The 15,180-nt window shown below is 47.0% G+C and overlaps 2 protein-coding genes across 2 annotated transcripts in view; one reads left to right on the top strand and one right to left on the bottom strand.

Moving 5' to 3' along the window:
* Window positions 1–15,180, top strand: part of DHS (deoxyhypusine synthase) — a 36,343-nt gene that overhangs the window by 7,071 nt on the left and 14,092 nt on the right. The gene's annotated exons all lie outside the window — the stretch shown is intronic.
* Window positions 9,112–11,110, bottom strand: LOC147619397 (uncharacterized). The gene has a single exon (XM_086773395.1). The coding sequence runs from the start codon at window positions 10,255–10,257 to the stop codon at window positions 9,112–9,114; it is 1,146 nt and encodes a 381-aa protein (XP_086629521.1). The 5' UTR covers window positions 10,258–11,110.

The raw sequence follows: 15,180 nt of genomic DNA, 5'->3' as shown, positions 1-15,180 counted from the left end.
CAATATACCATACAGTCGACACACCTGCACTATCCCTCTCTGCCGTCCAAGGGTACTATCCATCTCAGTCATGGATTCCCCGACCCATGTCCAATCACCAGCAAGGCTGTACAAAACATGTGTCCATTCTTGTAAACACTGCCTGCATGTGACCTATTTCCTGGAGAAAACCAAAAACATGTTTCCTCGAGAAACCTACGACATGACCTGTTTCCACATGAAACCCTAAGGCCTGTTTCCCCTTCAAACCTTTGTCCTGTCTCCTCACAGAACCATACACAACACCATCCAAAGACAGTGCCAACAGCAGGCTGTTTTCCACAGCAAAACCCTGTGCTTTTTCCACAACCAGAACAGGGCTGCTTTCCCACAGCAAACAGCGTGTGCTTTTTCCCCATAACCAAGTGAGAGAGAGAGAGAGAGAGAGAGAGAGAGAGAGAGAGAGAGAGAAGCCTCTCGGCTGTCAGCTCTGTGCCTCCTGCAACTTGCTCACCTGCAGCCAAGCAACAAAGAGAGAGAGGAGCAGTCCTGCGCCGCCTTCCACAAGAAAGAGAGAAAGCAGTCCTGCGGCTCCTGTCATGCAGCTGCCTTCCACCAAAGAGAGAGAGATAGAGGGAGCCCAAAAATGTGCCGTTCAGCCCTGTGTTTCCTGCAGGCCAGCCTGTTAGCCTTCCAAAGAAAAAGCACATGTGCTGCAGCCCAACATCCTTCCCAAAGGCACGGACAGCCCTGCCCGCCAGCCTTCCAATAGAGAGAGAGCTGTAGAAAATGTGAAGCTGCAGCCCGCCAGCCCCTCCTCCCAAAAGAAGCAAAGGCCCCCAATAATAGCATAGGGGCCACGATACCTCCAAAAAGGGGATGTTCTTTTATTTTTGAAGGTTTTAAACCTTTGTCCCCTCCCCGCCCACATGGAGTTGTGAAAAGGACCCTTCAAAATTTGACCCCAAGTGTGAATGTTTGGCAAAAGTCCTGCGCACTTGTGTCGTGCACACTAACCACCATGTTCCCGTGCACACTTGCATAATGTCAAGAGAAAAACACAGGGCCGTAACATACCCCCCTCTTGAAAAATGGCAAGCGTCCTCGATTGCACTCAATGGCACAGTAAGGCATCCGTCCCGCAGAGACGCCTCATATAACAAAAGCAATCGCCCTCAAGTGCATTTGGGTGATGAAACAATCATCTAGCACAATATGGCTATGCCCTCACGTCAAAGTGACATGAGACTCTTGCTTGTTCCATAAGAACCTCCAGCAAAAGTCTAAAAGCCAAGTGGAAACACATAACCTGTGTTAACCAAAAACAAAACCATGTGTCATTCCACATATGACACACACACATGCATTTGCAAGCAATATGCTCCTCAAGATGCTTTACTCACTCTAAAGTAATAGTCTAAGGGCTGCTCGCAAACCTTATGCCCATGGCCATTCCGCAGGAGCCACGACTAGTGATACATTATGAGCATATGAAAGCACTCAATGCATTCAAACAACACATCCACGAAGGGCTGCTCGCAAGCCTTACGCCCGTTGCCATCCTGCAGGATCCATGATTGGTGGTACACCATCAATATAGTAAAGTACCGGATGTATCATAACCACATATATTCCTCACACGACACAATCCGGAGTATTTCCCATGTATTCCAAAGGGTATCAGGATCCAACGGCCCCAGAATACAATAATACCTCAGAAAGTGTACGAATACATGCACAAATAGAGTTCGATCCATATATCCATGAACCAAACCAACTCTAGGACTACTTGCAAGACTTACGCCCTCCATAGAGTCTCGCGGTGTTAGCTCAGGTTGCTGGAGACTTTGAGCTCAACCAAACCATGCCATTCCAAAGAAGACCAGCTCCACAAATAGCATCCATCTCAATATCCAATTGACCAACGTTGTGGTCAAGAACAGCTAGAACCATATGACAAAGATCAACGTCCCAATCTTCCTCAGTCATACATTAGTTCCAAAGGCAAAAACCATCTTTGTTAACCATACGTGTAGATAGAGTTATCCATAATTGTAGTTACAGTTCATGGTGCGGCGGGCGGCCGACTGTGAACCATACACAACTTTTCCATCTCATGTGACTATTACACAATAGCATAGAAGTCCCATAAGAAAATGTACTGTCAGCTATCAGTAGCTTCGGGTGAGACAAAAGCTGCACCAAGTGACCTCTAGATAACAAGGGAGCGGAGGTGCTACCCCCCTCTTGAGCATCAAGCAATGCTCCAGACCCCAGCTTTGCTAAACTTGAATGAGCCGTAGCAAGAGTTGGCTCTAACTCGAAGGCATCAAGATAAAGCTACAATACCTAGGTGAATCTGCTAAGTCACCCTCCTCCATCCACTTCGCATCCATGGGTGAATAGTTCTTGAACTTCACATGATAGCGACGAGAAACTTTACCTTGTACCTTTCTTTCCTTGTGTGCTAGTGTTTGCTCGGGAATAAGAACCTCATCAAGTTCCTCCACTTCCAACTGAGCCTCATCTAATACATCTTCAAGCGCATCACCTCGGAAAGGTCTAAGAAGACTCACATGAAATGCATTGTGAATCATCCAGTGATCTGGTAGCTTCAAACGATAGGCCACCTCACCGGTCTTTTCCAAAACCTGCTTGCACTCTACCCCAAATGGTAAGAGCAAGTCCTTGATGTAGCATAGTAGACCACCATTGCAAAACATTGCTCTACAAGAAAGAAACTGCCTTCTGAACCTTTGAAGCCTCCGTGAAGATACCACTGGTGACAAACTGTCAAAAGCCATAGCCTTCAACCCATCTTTTGCACCATAACACTTGAACTGCTTCTTGTTCTTGGCCCAAACGTCTTCTCTTTGGCGTCTTTTCTCATGAGCTTCATCTTTAGCTTTTTCTTTTCACCTCATACAAGCAAAGACACATAGTCATGCACTGCCTCCTGCACTTCCTTTTCATTTTCCACATGTTGAAGCTTTTGATGTGACTCTCATGAGACAACCACGAGCTCTCCCCATTGGGAAAGTTGGCGATTGTCCTGGCTAGAGCAACCACAGGCTCGCCTCCTTGAGAAAGTTGACGATGTTCCGGCAACGGAACCTTGAAACCGGCCTTTAGTAGACCAAAGGGCGGTGCAAAACAAACTAGCACACAAAACACTTCAACACCTTCGAAGACCTAGAAAAGGAAAACAAACAGGGGGAGCTAGAGTGCTCTTGCAAACAGTATACGAACACCGATTGGCCCCAAAACGCAGTGGCGCCGCTTTGATTACAATAAGGCTGGAAACTCAGCTGTCATAGTAGAACCCTTGAAGCCTGCAAAGACCCTGCATCATGGCTTCATGTTCACTCGGCATCCACAAACAATTCCAGCTATTGTTCACATCCTAAAGACTCTTTCACACGAGTCCTATACACAGAAGCTCTCTTCCTCGGTCAAGGTTGCCACAACCATCCATAGCCTCTCACCCTATGGACAACATCACACGTTGACACATCCAGTGCTCCTGCATCACAACAAAGATTCCAAACTGTTTCCCAAAAGAGAACCCGCGTCACAACACAATATACCATACAGTCGGACACACCTGAACCATCCCTCTTTGCCGTCCAAGGGTACTATCCATCTTAGTCATGGATTCCTCGACCCCTGTCCAATCAGTAGCAAGGCTGTACAAAACATGTGTTCATTCTTGTAACCATTGCCTGCATGTGACCTATCTCCTGAAAGAAAGTGAAGCAAATATAAAGCATAGATGTAGGCCCAGGTACAAGACTTGTAAATGCTGGAAACTGATGTTTATTGCTGAAATCTGAGCACGAGGGAAGCCCGTAGGTGCTGTACAATGGTGAGAAGTAGTAGCAGCTGCTAATGACCTCAACTGAATGCTGAAAAATGAGATGAATTGAGGGAAAGGGAGCCAGCCCTTATATACTCCCTCAGGTCGATCAGCTGTAGCAGGCCGACAGCATGGTAGTAGCATAAAACGCTACATAAAATGCTTAAAAATACCAAAAAATGGTAGAAAAATGTTGAATAATCTTTGCTAAGATATGCCAATGCAGGGCCTCAGAAATGGCCAATACAAGCATGAAAAAGGTGATGTAGACTCTCTAAAGATGATATAATCCAACACCTCCTCTTCAACGCCAGAGGGGTGGTCTAATACCAGCACGCTGAAGTAACACCTCCATAGTAGCTCTTGGAAGTGGTTTGGTGAAGAGATCAGCTACATTGTCCTTGGTAGAACAGTAGGCCAGTTGAAGAAGGCCCAACTCGATCCAGTCGTCAATCTCCTGGAGAGAACTCATGAGAGCATAATTCACTGTGTGATGAGATGTGGAAGCTCGAGATGAATGGCGAGGGCCAGGGGTGGTGGTAGAGATTTGGTTATGGAGCTGTGCATCAGTGAGACTAGAATCTCTAAAGAGTTGCTGAACCCACCGAGGTAGGCCAACCTCCCTCTCAAAGTGTGAAGAAGAAGATCTAGCTACAGTAGAGGACTCATCCGATGTTGGTGGAAGTGGAGATGAGGTAATCTCACTAGTGAGGGTAATCCTGGAGTCAAAGCAGGACTCATAGAGGGACTAGGAGCTGTAGAGGCTGATGCAACGGAAACGGGTGACTGTAAAGGAGCAGTTGGCACCGGGGTTGCAGCAGGGGGAGGAGGAGGAGTTGGACGTGGAAGAGGTAAAAGATCACTAGCATTTGTTGGAAAAGGATCAACCAGAAAGTCGGAAGATGCATCAGGCAGAGAGGAATCAATGCCAAACAAGCTCTCATCAAATCGAGCATCACGGGAAATGATGATGTCATCAACTTCCAAATCGCAGAAGCTTGTGAAGATCATCCTCTTTGACTTCGGGGCGAGTGTGGTCCTTCTCTTATCTGGGACATGCGCATTAGCAACACAAGCAAAAACACGAAGATGAGATACAGAAAGCTTGTGTCCTGTAAAGGCCTCCTCTGGAGTCATCCCCTCAAATGCTTTTGTGAGAGAGCGGTTAATGAGATAAATTGAGGTAGCCACAACTTCACCCTAGAAAGCAAGAGGGAGATCTGCATGATGCAACAAAGCACAAGCCATCTCTTTGACGATCCGGTTCTTTCGTTCCACAACTCCATTCTGTTGAGGAGTGTAAGGAACTGAAGTCTGTTGGTGAATGCCCTTCGATCTGCATGTATAAGCTCCAGTCTTCGGGTTGCTCGATGAGTGGCCTCCTCTCGAAATGCATCTCGATGATGCTTGCCCATCATGCAGGATGAGCAGATGTGTGAGAGAGACCTGAGCTGAAGTAGTCTGCTGACAACCTGCTTAGAATGGAACTTATGTAAGGCAGCAATGGGTACATGACCGAAGCGAGAATGCCATAAAGAAGTATCTGCCGCAGAAACCAAAGCCAACATGGGTGAGAAAAGCTAATGAATATGGGAATCAGTGTGAGGGATCTGAGAAGAAAAATTGGTGATCTTGTAGAGACTCCCATCATGGACTCCATTGGCAACAACCGAGAATGTTGATGGTGCTCCTGTACTCCTCAAGTTGCAGCTTGATACGGGAAAACTCTCCAATCTTCTCAATGAGGTTATCTGACTTAGTGATGGTAAGCTTCTCCAGATCTGACTCCAATTTGGCAATTTTCACTGTCTCGAAACTCTCCCATACCTCCTCTGGATCTCTGTCCACATCTGATGAGCATTACTTCGGGAGGAGACAAACTATGCCTGTATGGATGGAGTCATGCAATGGATGATGATAAGACGAGCCTGAGCATCCAATATGCTTCTCAAAGCAAGGTCCACCAAGTGAGGTGTGGAGATAGCCATCCACACACCGGCTCCTTCCAGCAACAAAACTGAGTGTAGAAAGACCAAGTATGATAGTTGGTTGCGGTAAGCTTCATGGAATCACTGACTTGGGGAGGATTGTACGATGGTATGTGGGTAGGGGTGGGAGCAAGACCTGGATGAGAGAAACTCAGAGAGGAAAGATTGGGAATAGGAACCACCTGTGGAGCGGCGGGAGCAGGGGATCCAGGCTGTGATGGTGCTGGAGAATCGACAGGAGAAGGAGCAGCAGTAGAGAAACCTCGTGAAGCCATGTCCTCTGACAAGAAACCTTCTCTAAAGAAAGGGGCTGAAGAAAATCAGCAAGTCCTTCTCTCAGGCTGTGCACAGCAAGAAGAAAGGGAGGGAGGGTGGGAAATTGAAAGGTGAGGAAGAAGATCTCTCCAAGATGTAGTTCCTTGTCCTCAGCACCTAGAAGAGGGCTTCAACAATCAGAAAAATTGGCAATCTTTGCTGAAAATTCAGAAATACAACAGCCCCAAGTGTCAGATGAAGAAAACGCAGCACTCTTGAGGAAGCCTCTGCTCCCGGAAGAAAACGCAGCACCTTCTACGTTGACATCTGCAGAAAATGCAGCAATTTGTCGAAGCCTCTGCTCCAAAACAGAAAACGAAGCTTTCTTCTCCTCACAGGTCAGCTTTTTTCTCTGATACCATGAAAGAAAGTGAAGCAAATATAAAACACAGATGTAGGCCTAGGTACAAGACCTGTAAATGCTGGAAACTAATGTTTATTGCTGAAATCTGAGAGGGAAGCCCGTAGGTGCTGTACAATGGTGAGAAGCAGTAGCAGCTGCTAATGACCTCAACTGAATGCTGAAAAATGAGATGAACTGAGGGAAAGGGAGCCAGCCCTTATATACTCCCTCAAGATGCTAGTCAGCCAGCTGTAGCAGGGTGACAACATGGTAGCAGCATAAAATGCCTAAAAATACCAGAAAATGGTAGAAAAATGCTGAATAATCTCTGCTAAGATATGCTGATTCAGGGCCTCATAAATGGCCGATACAAGCATGAAAAAGGTGATGTAGACCCTCTGGAGATGATATAATCCAACATCTCCTAGAGAAAACCAAAAACATGTTTCCTTGAGAAACCTATGACCTGTTTCCACATGAAACATTTGTCCTGTCTCCTCACAGAACCATATATAGCACCATCCAAAGACAGTGCCAACAGCAGGCTGTTTTCCGCAGCAAAACCCTGTGCTTTTTCCACAACCAGAACAGGGCTGCTTTCCCACAGAAAACAGCGTGTGGTTTTTCTCCATAACCAAGCGAGAGAGAGAGAGAGAGAGAGAGAGAGAGAGAGAGAGAGAGGCCTCTCGGCTGTTAGCCCCTATGCCTCCTCCTGCAACTTGCTCACCTGCAGCCAAGCGACAAAGAGAGAGAGGAGCAGCAGTCCTGCGCTGCCTTCCACAAGAAAGAGAGAAAGCAGTCCTGCGGCTCCTGTCCTGCAGCTGCCTTCCACCAGAGAGAGAGAGAGAGAGAGAGAGAGAGAGAGAGAGGGAGCCCAAAAACGTGCTGTTCAGCCCTGCGTTTCCTACAGGCCAGCCTGTTAGCCTTCCAAAGAAAAAGCACATGTGCTGCAGCCCGACCTCCTCCCCAAAGGCGTGGACAGCCCTGCCCGCTAGCCTTCCAATAGAGAGAGAGAGAGCTGTGCGCTTCCTGCAGCCCCTTCCACCCAGGAGAGCCAAAGCAGTCCCGCCAGCTTTTTCACCAAGGGAGAAAATGTGAAGCTGCAGCCCGCGCCAGCCCCTCCTCCCAAAAGAAGCAAAGGCCCCCAATAATAGCATAGGGGCCACGATACCTCCAAAAAGGGGATGTTCTTTTATTTTTAAAGGTTTTAAACGTTTGTCCCCTCCCCCCCAACATGGGGTTGTGAAAAGGACTCTACAAAATTTGACCCCAAGTGTGAATGTTTGGCAAAAGTCGTGCACATTGACCACCATGTTCCCGTGCACACTTGCATAATGTCAAGAGAAAAACACATGGCCGTAATGCCACCACATGGTAGTGCCACGTGTCATTTGCGTTGTCTGACTTTGCTCGTCGGCTTCTATCTGATGTTTGGCTCTGTCCTGCATGCTCGTAGGTGTGTCACAAGGCCATACAGTCGGCCGCCCATAAGCTGCCTAGATCATACTGTGTATACAAAGGTCTTGGTATCATCTCTCCAACCCTTTAAAGGGTTCGATCTCTAGTAGCTTCTACATCACCCCTCGGTGGAAATCATCGCATATGGACAAACCATCTCAAGCCACAATATGCAAGCGAGCAATCACAAAGTACAACACTTCTACCCAGTGTCATGAATATTCAATTCACGACATAGAAGGCATTGAGCATGCAACAAATAATTTTTGCAAAACAAAATCGGATTCACTCACATAGTTTGGCAATAAAAAGACCAAGACCTCATGAAACGGTGGTTAAGAGTTTCCCAAGTAACCTGAAATATGACCTATGGAATGAGTAAACACTCCGTCATAATTTCGGTTCTATGAAATCGGCTTTATCAAGTCACACTTGGACCCATGCAAGAACCTCCGAGCACAAAGAGAGAACTCCATGTTTGTCTTTTTGTGATCGTTGGAACTGTGGTTTCTCAACCTTGGGTTTAGTCGTGTCCAACGTAGGGCTTTGGACCATGCTTTCCCTGTCATCCTCTTGCAAAGCAACGGGCGAAGAATGTAGTGTGGTAGATTAGAGAGCCTAAGCTTATGATTAAATAACCATTAAAGAGAACAACACTTAACCAAATTCACACAACACAAAATGGACAGAACACCACACTAGGGTCACAACGCACCTCCCTCCCCTCCCCCCCTCCACAAAAAAAACTATATATTTGGGATACAAGAGTAAGGATCATAGTAGCAGGGGAACCCCGTTTAAAAAAAAATACTGCCCGACGCCCGTGCTGCTTCGTCCGCTACTTTTCCAAAGTTCGCCCGTACTTGCAGCCTGCTCGTACTGCTGTCGCCGACCTGCGTACTACTGTCGCTTGCTGTTGGGGTAAAGGCATAATGCCCACCCTTATAGTGTGTACAAGCCCATAAGTTATAGTACATAGTACACTTAGTACTTTTAATGTACTAAGTGCACTATGTGTACTAGTGCAATATACATGTGTGATAGGGGAGTCACACACTCATGCTTTTCAGGAGTTGACTTATCCCCACAACTCTCTCTCCCTTGCTTCTCTGTGTATGTCTCCCATGAATGAACTCTAAACCCTAATTCAGGTTTCTCCCCATCAACTGGTATCAGAGCATATCAAGAAATGACTGTATCACGACTGTATCCTCAGCATCTACACCAGTCATCTCCGCCATCACAAGTGATGACTCGCCCCGCTGTGACTCACTAGAGCACTCCCGCTCTACCTGTCTATGTGAAGACGTCTGCACAGTCTCCATCTGTGGCTCACTAGAGCTAACCTGCTCTACCTGACTGTCTATAGACTGCACCTGCACAACTGGCTCAACCTGCTCGACCAATGTCTGAGCGTCCTGTGACTCGTCTGACATAAGCATGTCAAAGAACTCCATGTCACTCATCTCCATCATAGGAGGCATCTCCATCATAGGAGGGATAATCTGCTGTGTCTCACTAGAGCACACCCGCTCTACATGCCCATACGAAGACATATCTTGCACAGCTAGATCTACCTGCTCAACTAATGTCTGAGCATCCTGCAACACAACTGCAAAAGAAACACGTCTTGTCTCTCGCTCTATACATGGCTGCAATGTCGCAATCGAGACTACCCCATCTTGTACATCAGATACATGCAATGGATAGACCAGGCCACTCCGGGCTCCTCTCGCAATCACTAGCGATCCGCAATGCATCTGAAAAGAGTGCTCTCTAAGCACTACACGACAACCACTGTCCTGTAGCTGTCTCACTGAGATCAAGCTCTGTCTCAGTCCAGGCACGTAACGTACATGACGTAGCATAAAGGATGCACCACTGGGCAACAACAAGCATACATCTCCTGCACCTGCAATGTCATAGGCTGATCCGTCAGCCAAGTGTACACATCCGATTCTCCCACTAGAGAAGCTGCTAAACCACTCACGACGTGATGTGATGTGGAAGACTGCATCATCATCTAGTAACCAACGAGAAGAAGTGTCACCTATACCAGACATGTAAGCAAGAGGAACACTAGAGGTAAACGTGACATCACCGTCACTGGCATACTCAGCCACCTCTCTAGTCTGTGTCAAAGCCGTCTTTGCATCATGCATACATCTCTGTTGCTGTCTCATACGTCTAAAACAGCGACGCCTAATGTGCCCTGTGTGACCACAATGCCAACAACGCATGTATCGGCAACTACAAGACCGCCGTCTCTCATGAGTCGTCACTCCTGACTCGGAACCGTCACACATAATGGATGTCATATCAATCCGGGAATGTCTCGTCCGGAATCAATGAGCAAACATACTCCCGCAGTGACTATACATGAGCTACACCCTGTCTCAAAACACTGCGAACCTGTGAGCTAATCGCCAAGCTCACGTGTGCGATATCGAGGCATACACACACAAATCTCCCACCTGCAGAGATATCCGTATTATGCAATTCAAGAGTGCCACCTGCAATCAAACTAGATCGCCAAATGACGCGCATAAAATCTGCCAAAATCCGGCAGAGTCCCGGCAGCAAAACGGTTATCGAAACCAGTAAACTGCTAGCTCATAACCAAGAGCGACACAAGCGCATCAAATATCACCACACTCTATGCATACATAAACTTTGCAAAGTGTCCTGCAAATGACTATCAATGTGAGAGCTATGCTCAATCACAATCACTGTGGGAGTCACACTCGACCACTAAATCCTGACAAAACCTGTCAATGTGAGAGCTATGCTCAATCACAATCACTGTGGGAGTCACACTCGACCACAATATCCTGTACTCCACCTGGCCGAGCAAACACAGCTCGCAATCAACAAAGCTCACACACTTTGTCTACATATGCAAGAGGCATAACCAGCATCAAACACCTGTCATGGCATCCACTGGGCGCAAGCAACGCATCCAAAATGTCAACACTGCCATACATCGCCGGGAATCAACCATCCGGGAAAGGAATGAGCATACAAGCTCCCACAGTGTCGTACATAAACCTAGCAAATGCTAGAGTCTAATACTCTCACACTCGAGAGCATACACAGCGCATCAATGCATTCACCATACTTGGCATTCATGCCATCAATGCATACATGTCCAGGAGAGGGTCCTGCAGATCAGCTCAATGCGTGCCTATAGACAAACAACTCCTTGTTGAAAGCACTCCAGCTTAGTCTAATTTGGGAGAAGCGAATAGACAACTTCACACTGGGAAAAAATGCCATGCCTGCAAGCTTCAAGGTGCTTCATGATCCTATTCGCAACAATGATAGGATCATGGCTACTGTGGAATCTCCCGGCTCTCCACGAACAAAGTGCGCAACGACGGGGTCGGCTTGCTAGCGGTGGGAATGGCAGTTGAAAGGATCGGGGAGGAGCACGCACAAGCAAGGAGAGAGGGAGAGAGAAGGAGAGGCACACAGCACGTAGGTGGGGAGACTCCAAAGTGGTAGCTCCCCCTATACAGTATATCACTATATGTATAGGGTACAGTGGGCGGGCGCCCGTGACTCGGGCGGCCGGGCGAGGCACATACGCCTTTACCCCAACAACCTCCCACCTAAAGGCCAATGTGCCGATAAGTGAAAGCCTACTAGCCTACAACTAGTGTATGTACAATGGATGAGAGATATGACTGACTCTCAACCAACGCCCACGCTCTCTCTCGAGCTATATGCATGCATCTGTATCCGCTCTAGTGATAACCATACGTGTGTATCCCTGCTAGAGCATGCACGCACATCCTGTAGGTATCTCGTAAGGACCTGCACTACTCCCCCATGCTCAATGCCAGTGTCAGTCACCGTACGACTAACAACTCCCACTGCAAATGCTCCCACTGCAGCTGCTATGTCGGGCCTCGAGATCAACATCTCGTACATGAGGGCACCGAACGCTGATGCGACCCTGGCAATCTCTGCCAACCTGACAATCCCTGTCAAGTGTGACTCAGAACTCCACTCAAGGCAATCAGTGATCTCCGGGGAACTGGCCACCTCCCCCCTGAACTGGAGATCATGGCACTCTAACTCCGAAACCTGGAGTGTCTCCTCGTGCCTCCTGCATGTCACATGCATACCAAGAGTATCTCTCTGTCGCCCTGAATCCTGTATGTCCGCTTTATTTCATGCATGCAGGTGTTTGTCACCATGCTAATGTAAATGCAACCGAGCTGCCGGAAATTTCTATGTGGCATAGCCGGTTGGGACACATGAGTGTCAAGGGAATGGAGCAATTGTCTCGTTTGGGTTACTTGCCTTCTCTAAAGTTTTCAAGTTTTCAGTTTTGTGAGCATTGTATATATGGTAGGCAACTACAGTGCCCCCACAAGAAAGCTCTTGGACAGAAAGATGCTCAGTTAGAGCTTGTGCATACAGATGTATGTGAGATGCCTCAGCTTTCTTTGGGAGGGGCAAAATACTTTGTGTCTTTTATTGATGATGCCACACGCAAGGTGTGGGTCTATCCTCTTCGTTTGAAGAGTGATACATTTTCAGTGTTTCAAAAGTTTGTTGCTCTTGTTGAGAATCAAACTGGCAAAACACTGAAGGCTTTGCGTTCCGACAATGGTGGAGAGTATACGTCCAAACAGTTTCAGGACTTTTGTGATGCTAAAGGCATCAAGAGGGAGCTCTCTACTCCTTATGATCCTCCACAAAACGGGACAGCAGAGAGGATGAACAGGACCATTCAGGAGAAGGTCCGTTCTATGTTGTCACATGCTGCATTACCTCATGGTTTTTGGGCTGAAGCTGTTATGACAGCCGTTCACCTTATAAACAGGTCACCTAACACGAGGCTTGGTGGGAAAGTGCCAGAAGAAGTATGGACAGGGAAGCCTCCGTCATACAAGCACTTGAGAGTGTTTGGTTGCGTTGCGTACGTGCACATACGCAGGGAAATGCGCACCAAACTTGATCCTAAGTCTCATAAATGCATATTCCTAGGATATGGTGACAGAGGTGAAATGGGGTATAGACTTTGGGATCCCATGAATAGAAAGATCATACGCAGCAATGATGTCATTTTTGATGAAACATGCATGTATAAGGAGCCTGCAAGGCAACAGGAGCCTAGCAGAGTCATCTTTGATGATGATGGACATCATGGACAACAACAAAGGGCTGTAAATCAGCCATTACAGCAGGAAAACCAGCCCTTAAATGGTGCTGAAAATGGTCCAAATGGACAGCCAGATATGGCAGAAGATATCCCTATGGATATACCACAGTTAGAGGAGATACCGGGCATGATTTTTCAGCCTTATGGCATGGAACAGGAGCCACCAATGGGTGATATGCAGGCTGGACAGCAACCTGCAAATGATGGTCATTGGGTACGGAGGTCCACTAGACCCTCCAGAGTCCCTGACAGGTTTGTTCCAGGGGTTGACTACTTGATGCTCACTGACTGTGGGGAGCCCTCATGTTATAAGGAGGCTTTACAGAGGGCAGACAAGGCTCTATGGGAGCGTGCCATGAAGTCAGAGATGGATTCTCTGCATAAAAATGGAACATGGAAGTTGGTGCATTTGCCTGCTGGCAAGAAGGTTTTGCCATGCAAGTGGGTATACAGGCTCAAAGTTGCATCAGATGCTAAGCCAAGATACAAAGCCAGGTTAGTGGCTAAGGGCTTCAAGCAGGAATATGGTGTGGACTTTGATGAGATCTTCTCTCCAGTGGTCAAAATGACCACACTTAGAGCTGTGTTGGCTTTGGTTGCACATGATGATCTGGACTTGATTCAGATGGATGTGAAGACTGCTTTTCTTCATGGTGATCTCCATGAGGAGATATATATGCAGCAGCCAGAGGGTTATGCAGTAAGTGGAAAGGAGAAGCTTGTATGCAAGCTGAAAAAGAGTCTTTATGGGCTCAAACAGGCACCAAGAGAATGGTATCATAAATTTGATACATTCATGAAATCTCAGAAATTCAGGAGAAGTGACATAGATCACTGCTTGTACACCAAGAAAGCTTTGGATGGCAGTCTCTTGATTCTCATTTTGTATGTTGATGATATGTTGATTGCCGGGAAATCTCGTAAAGAGATGGATGCCTTGAAGCAGAGGCTGCATCAAACCTTTGATATGAAGGATTTGGGTGATGCAAATCACATCTTGGGTATGCGGATACTTCGGGACAGAAATCAGCATGTGTTGTATTTGTCTCAGAAGGAATACATTGGCAAAGTCTTGCAGAGGTTCAATATGGACGGGGGGAAGAAAGCTAGTACTCCTTTGCCTCCATATGTGAAACTCAGTGCTATGGACAGCCCACAGTCAGATAGAGACAGGGCTGATATGGCCAAGATTCCGTATGCTTCAGCTTGTGGCAGTCTCATGTATGCCATGGTTGCTACTAGGCCGGACATTGCATTTGCAGTGGGAGTGGTTTCTAGATACATGGCCAACCCTGGCAAGAAGCATTGGGAAGCAGTGAAAGGTGTCATGAGATACCTGAAGGGCACACAGGATTTGTGCATTTGCTTTGGCAAACAGGATGCATTAGTGCATGGTTACACGGATTCGGATTATGCCGGTCATCCAGATAACCGGAGGTCTACTACCGGTTATGTATTTACATTCACAGGAGGTGCTGTGTCATGGATATCCAGGATGCAGAAGTGCACTGCCTTATCTACTACAGAGGCCGAGTATATTGCAGCCACAGAGGCTTGCAAGGAGGCATTATGGCTATCTCGGTTAGTGGTTGATTTGGGTTATACAGGGGATATTCCATTGTTGCATTGTGACAGTCAGAGTGCCATTCAGTTGGCAAAGAACCCTGTTTTTCATGCAAAGACGAAGCATGTGGATGTGAAGTATCACTTCATCAGAGAGGTGATAGAGAACAAGCAAATTCAGCTTGTTAAGATTCATACGGATGACAACCCGGCTGATCTGTTGACGAAGAGTTTGCCTCCGGAGCGGTTTGCTCATTGCAGACACTTGATGGGCATTGGATGAGGCCAGTTTCAGCCTTGATATGGCCTTGTATATTATCATGTACATGCTGATTTTTTCTTTTCCTTTACTTAAGGGCACTTTGCCTTTAAGTGGGAGGTTGTTGGGGTAAAGGCATAATGCCCACCCTTATAGTGTGTACAAGCCCATAAGTTATAGTACATAGTACACTTAGTACTTTTAATGTACTAAGTGCACTATGTGTACTAGTGCAATATACATGTG

The sequence above is a fragment of the Cibotium barometz genome, chromosome 33 (genome assembly GCF_041138505.1).
Source record: "Cibotium barometz isolate CiBa-2024 chromosome 33, ASM4113850v1, whole genome shotgun sequence".
Taxonomy (NCBI): Eukaryota; Viridiplantae; Streptophyta; class Polypodiopsida; order Cyatheales; family Cibotiaceae; genus Cibotium; species Cibotium barometz.
Note: the sequence above shows the minus strand (reverse complement) of the source record. Positions and strands in the feature narration are given on the sequence as shown.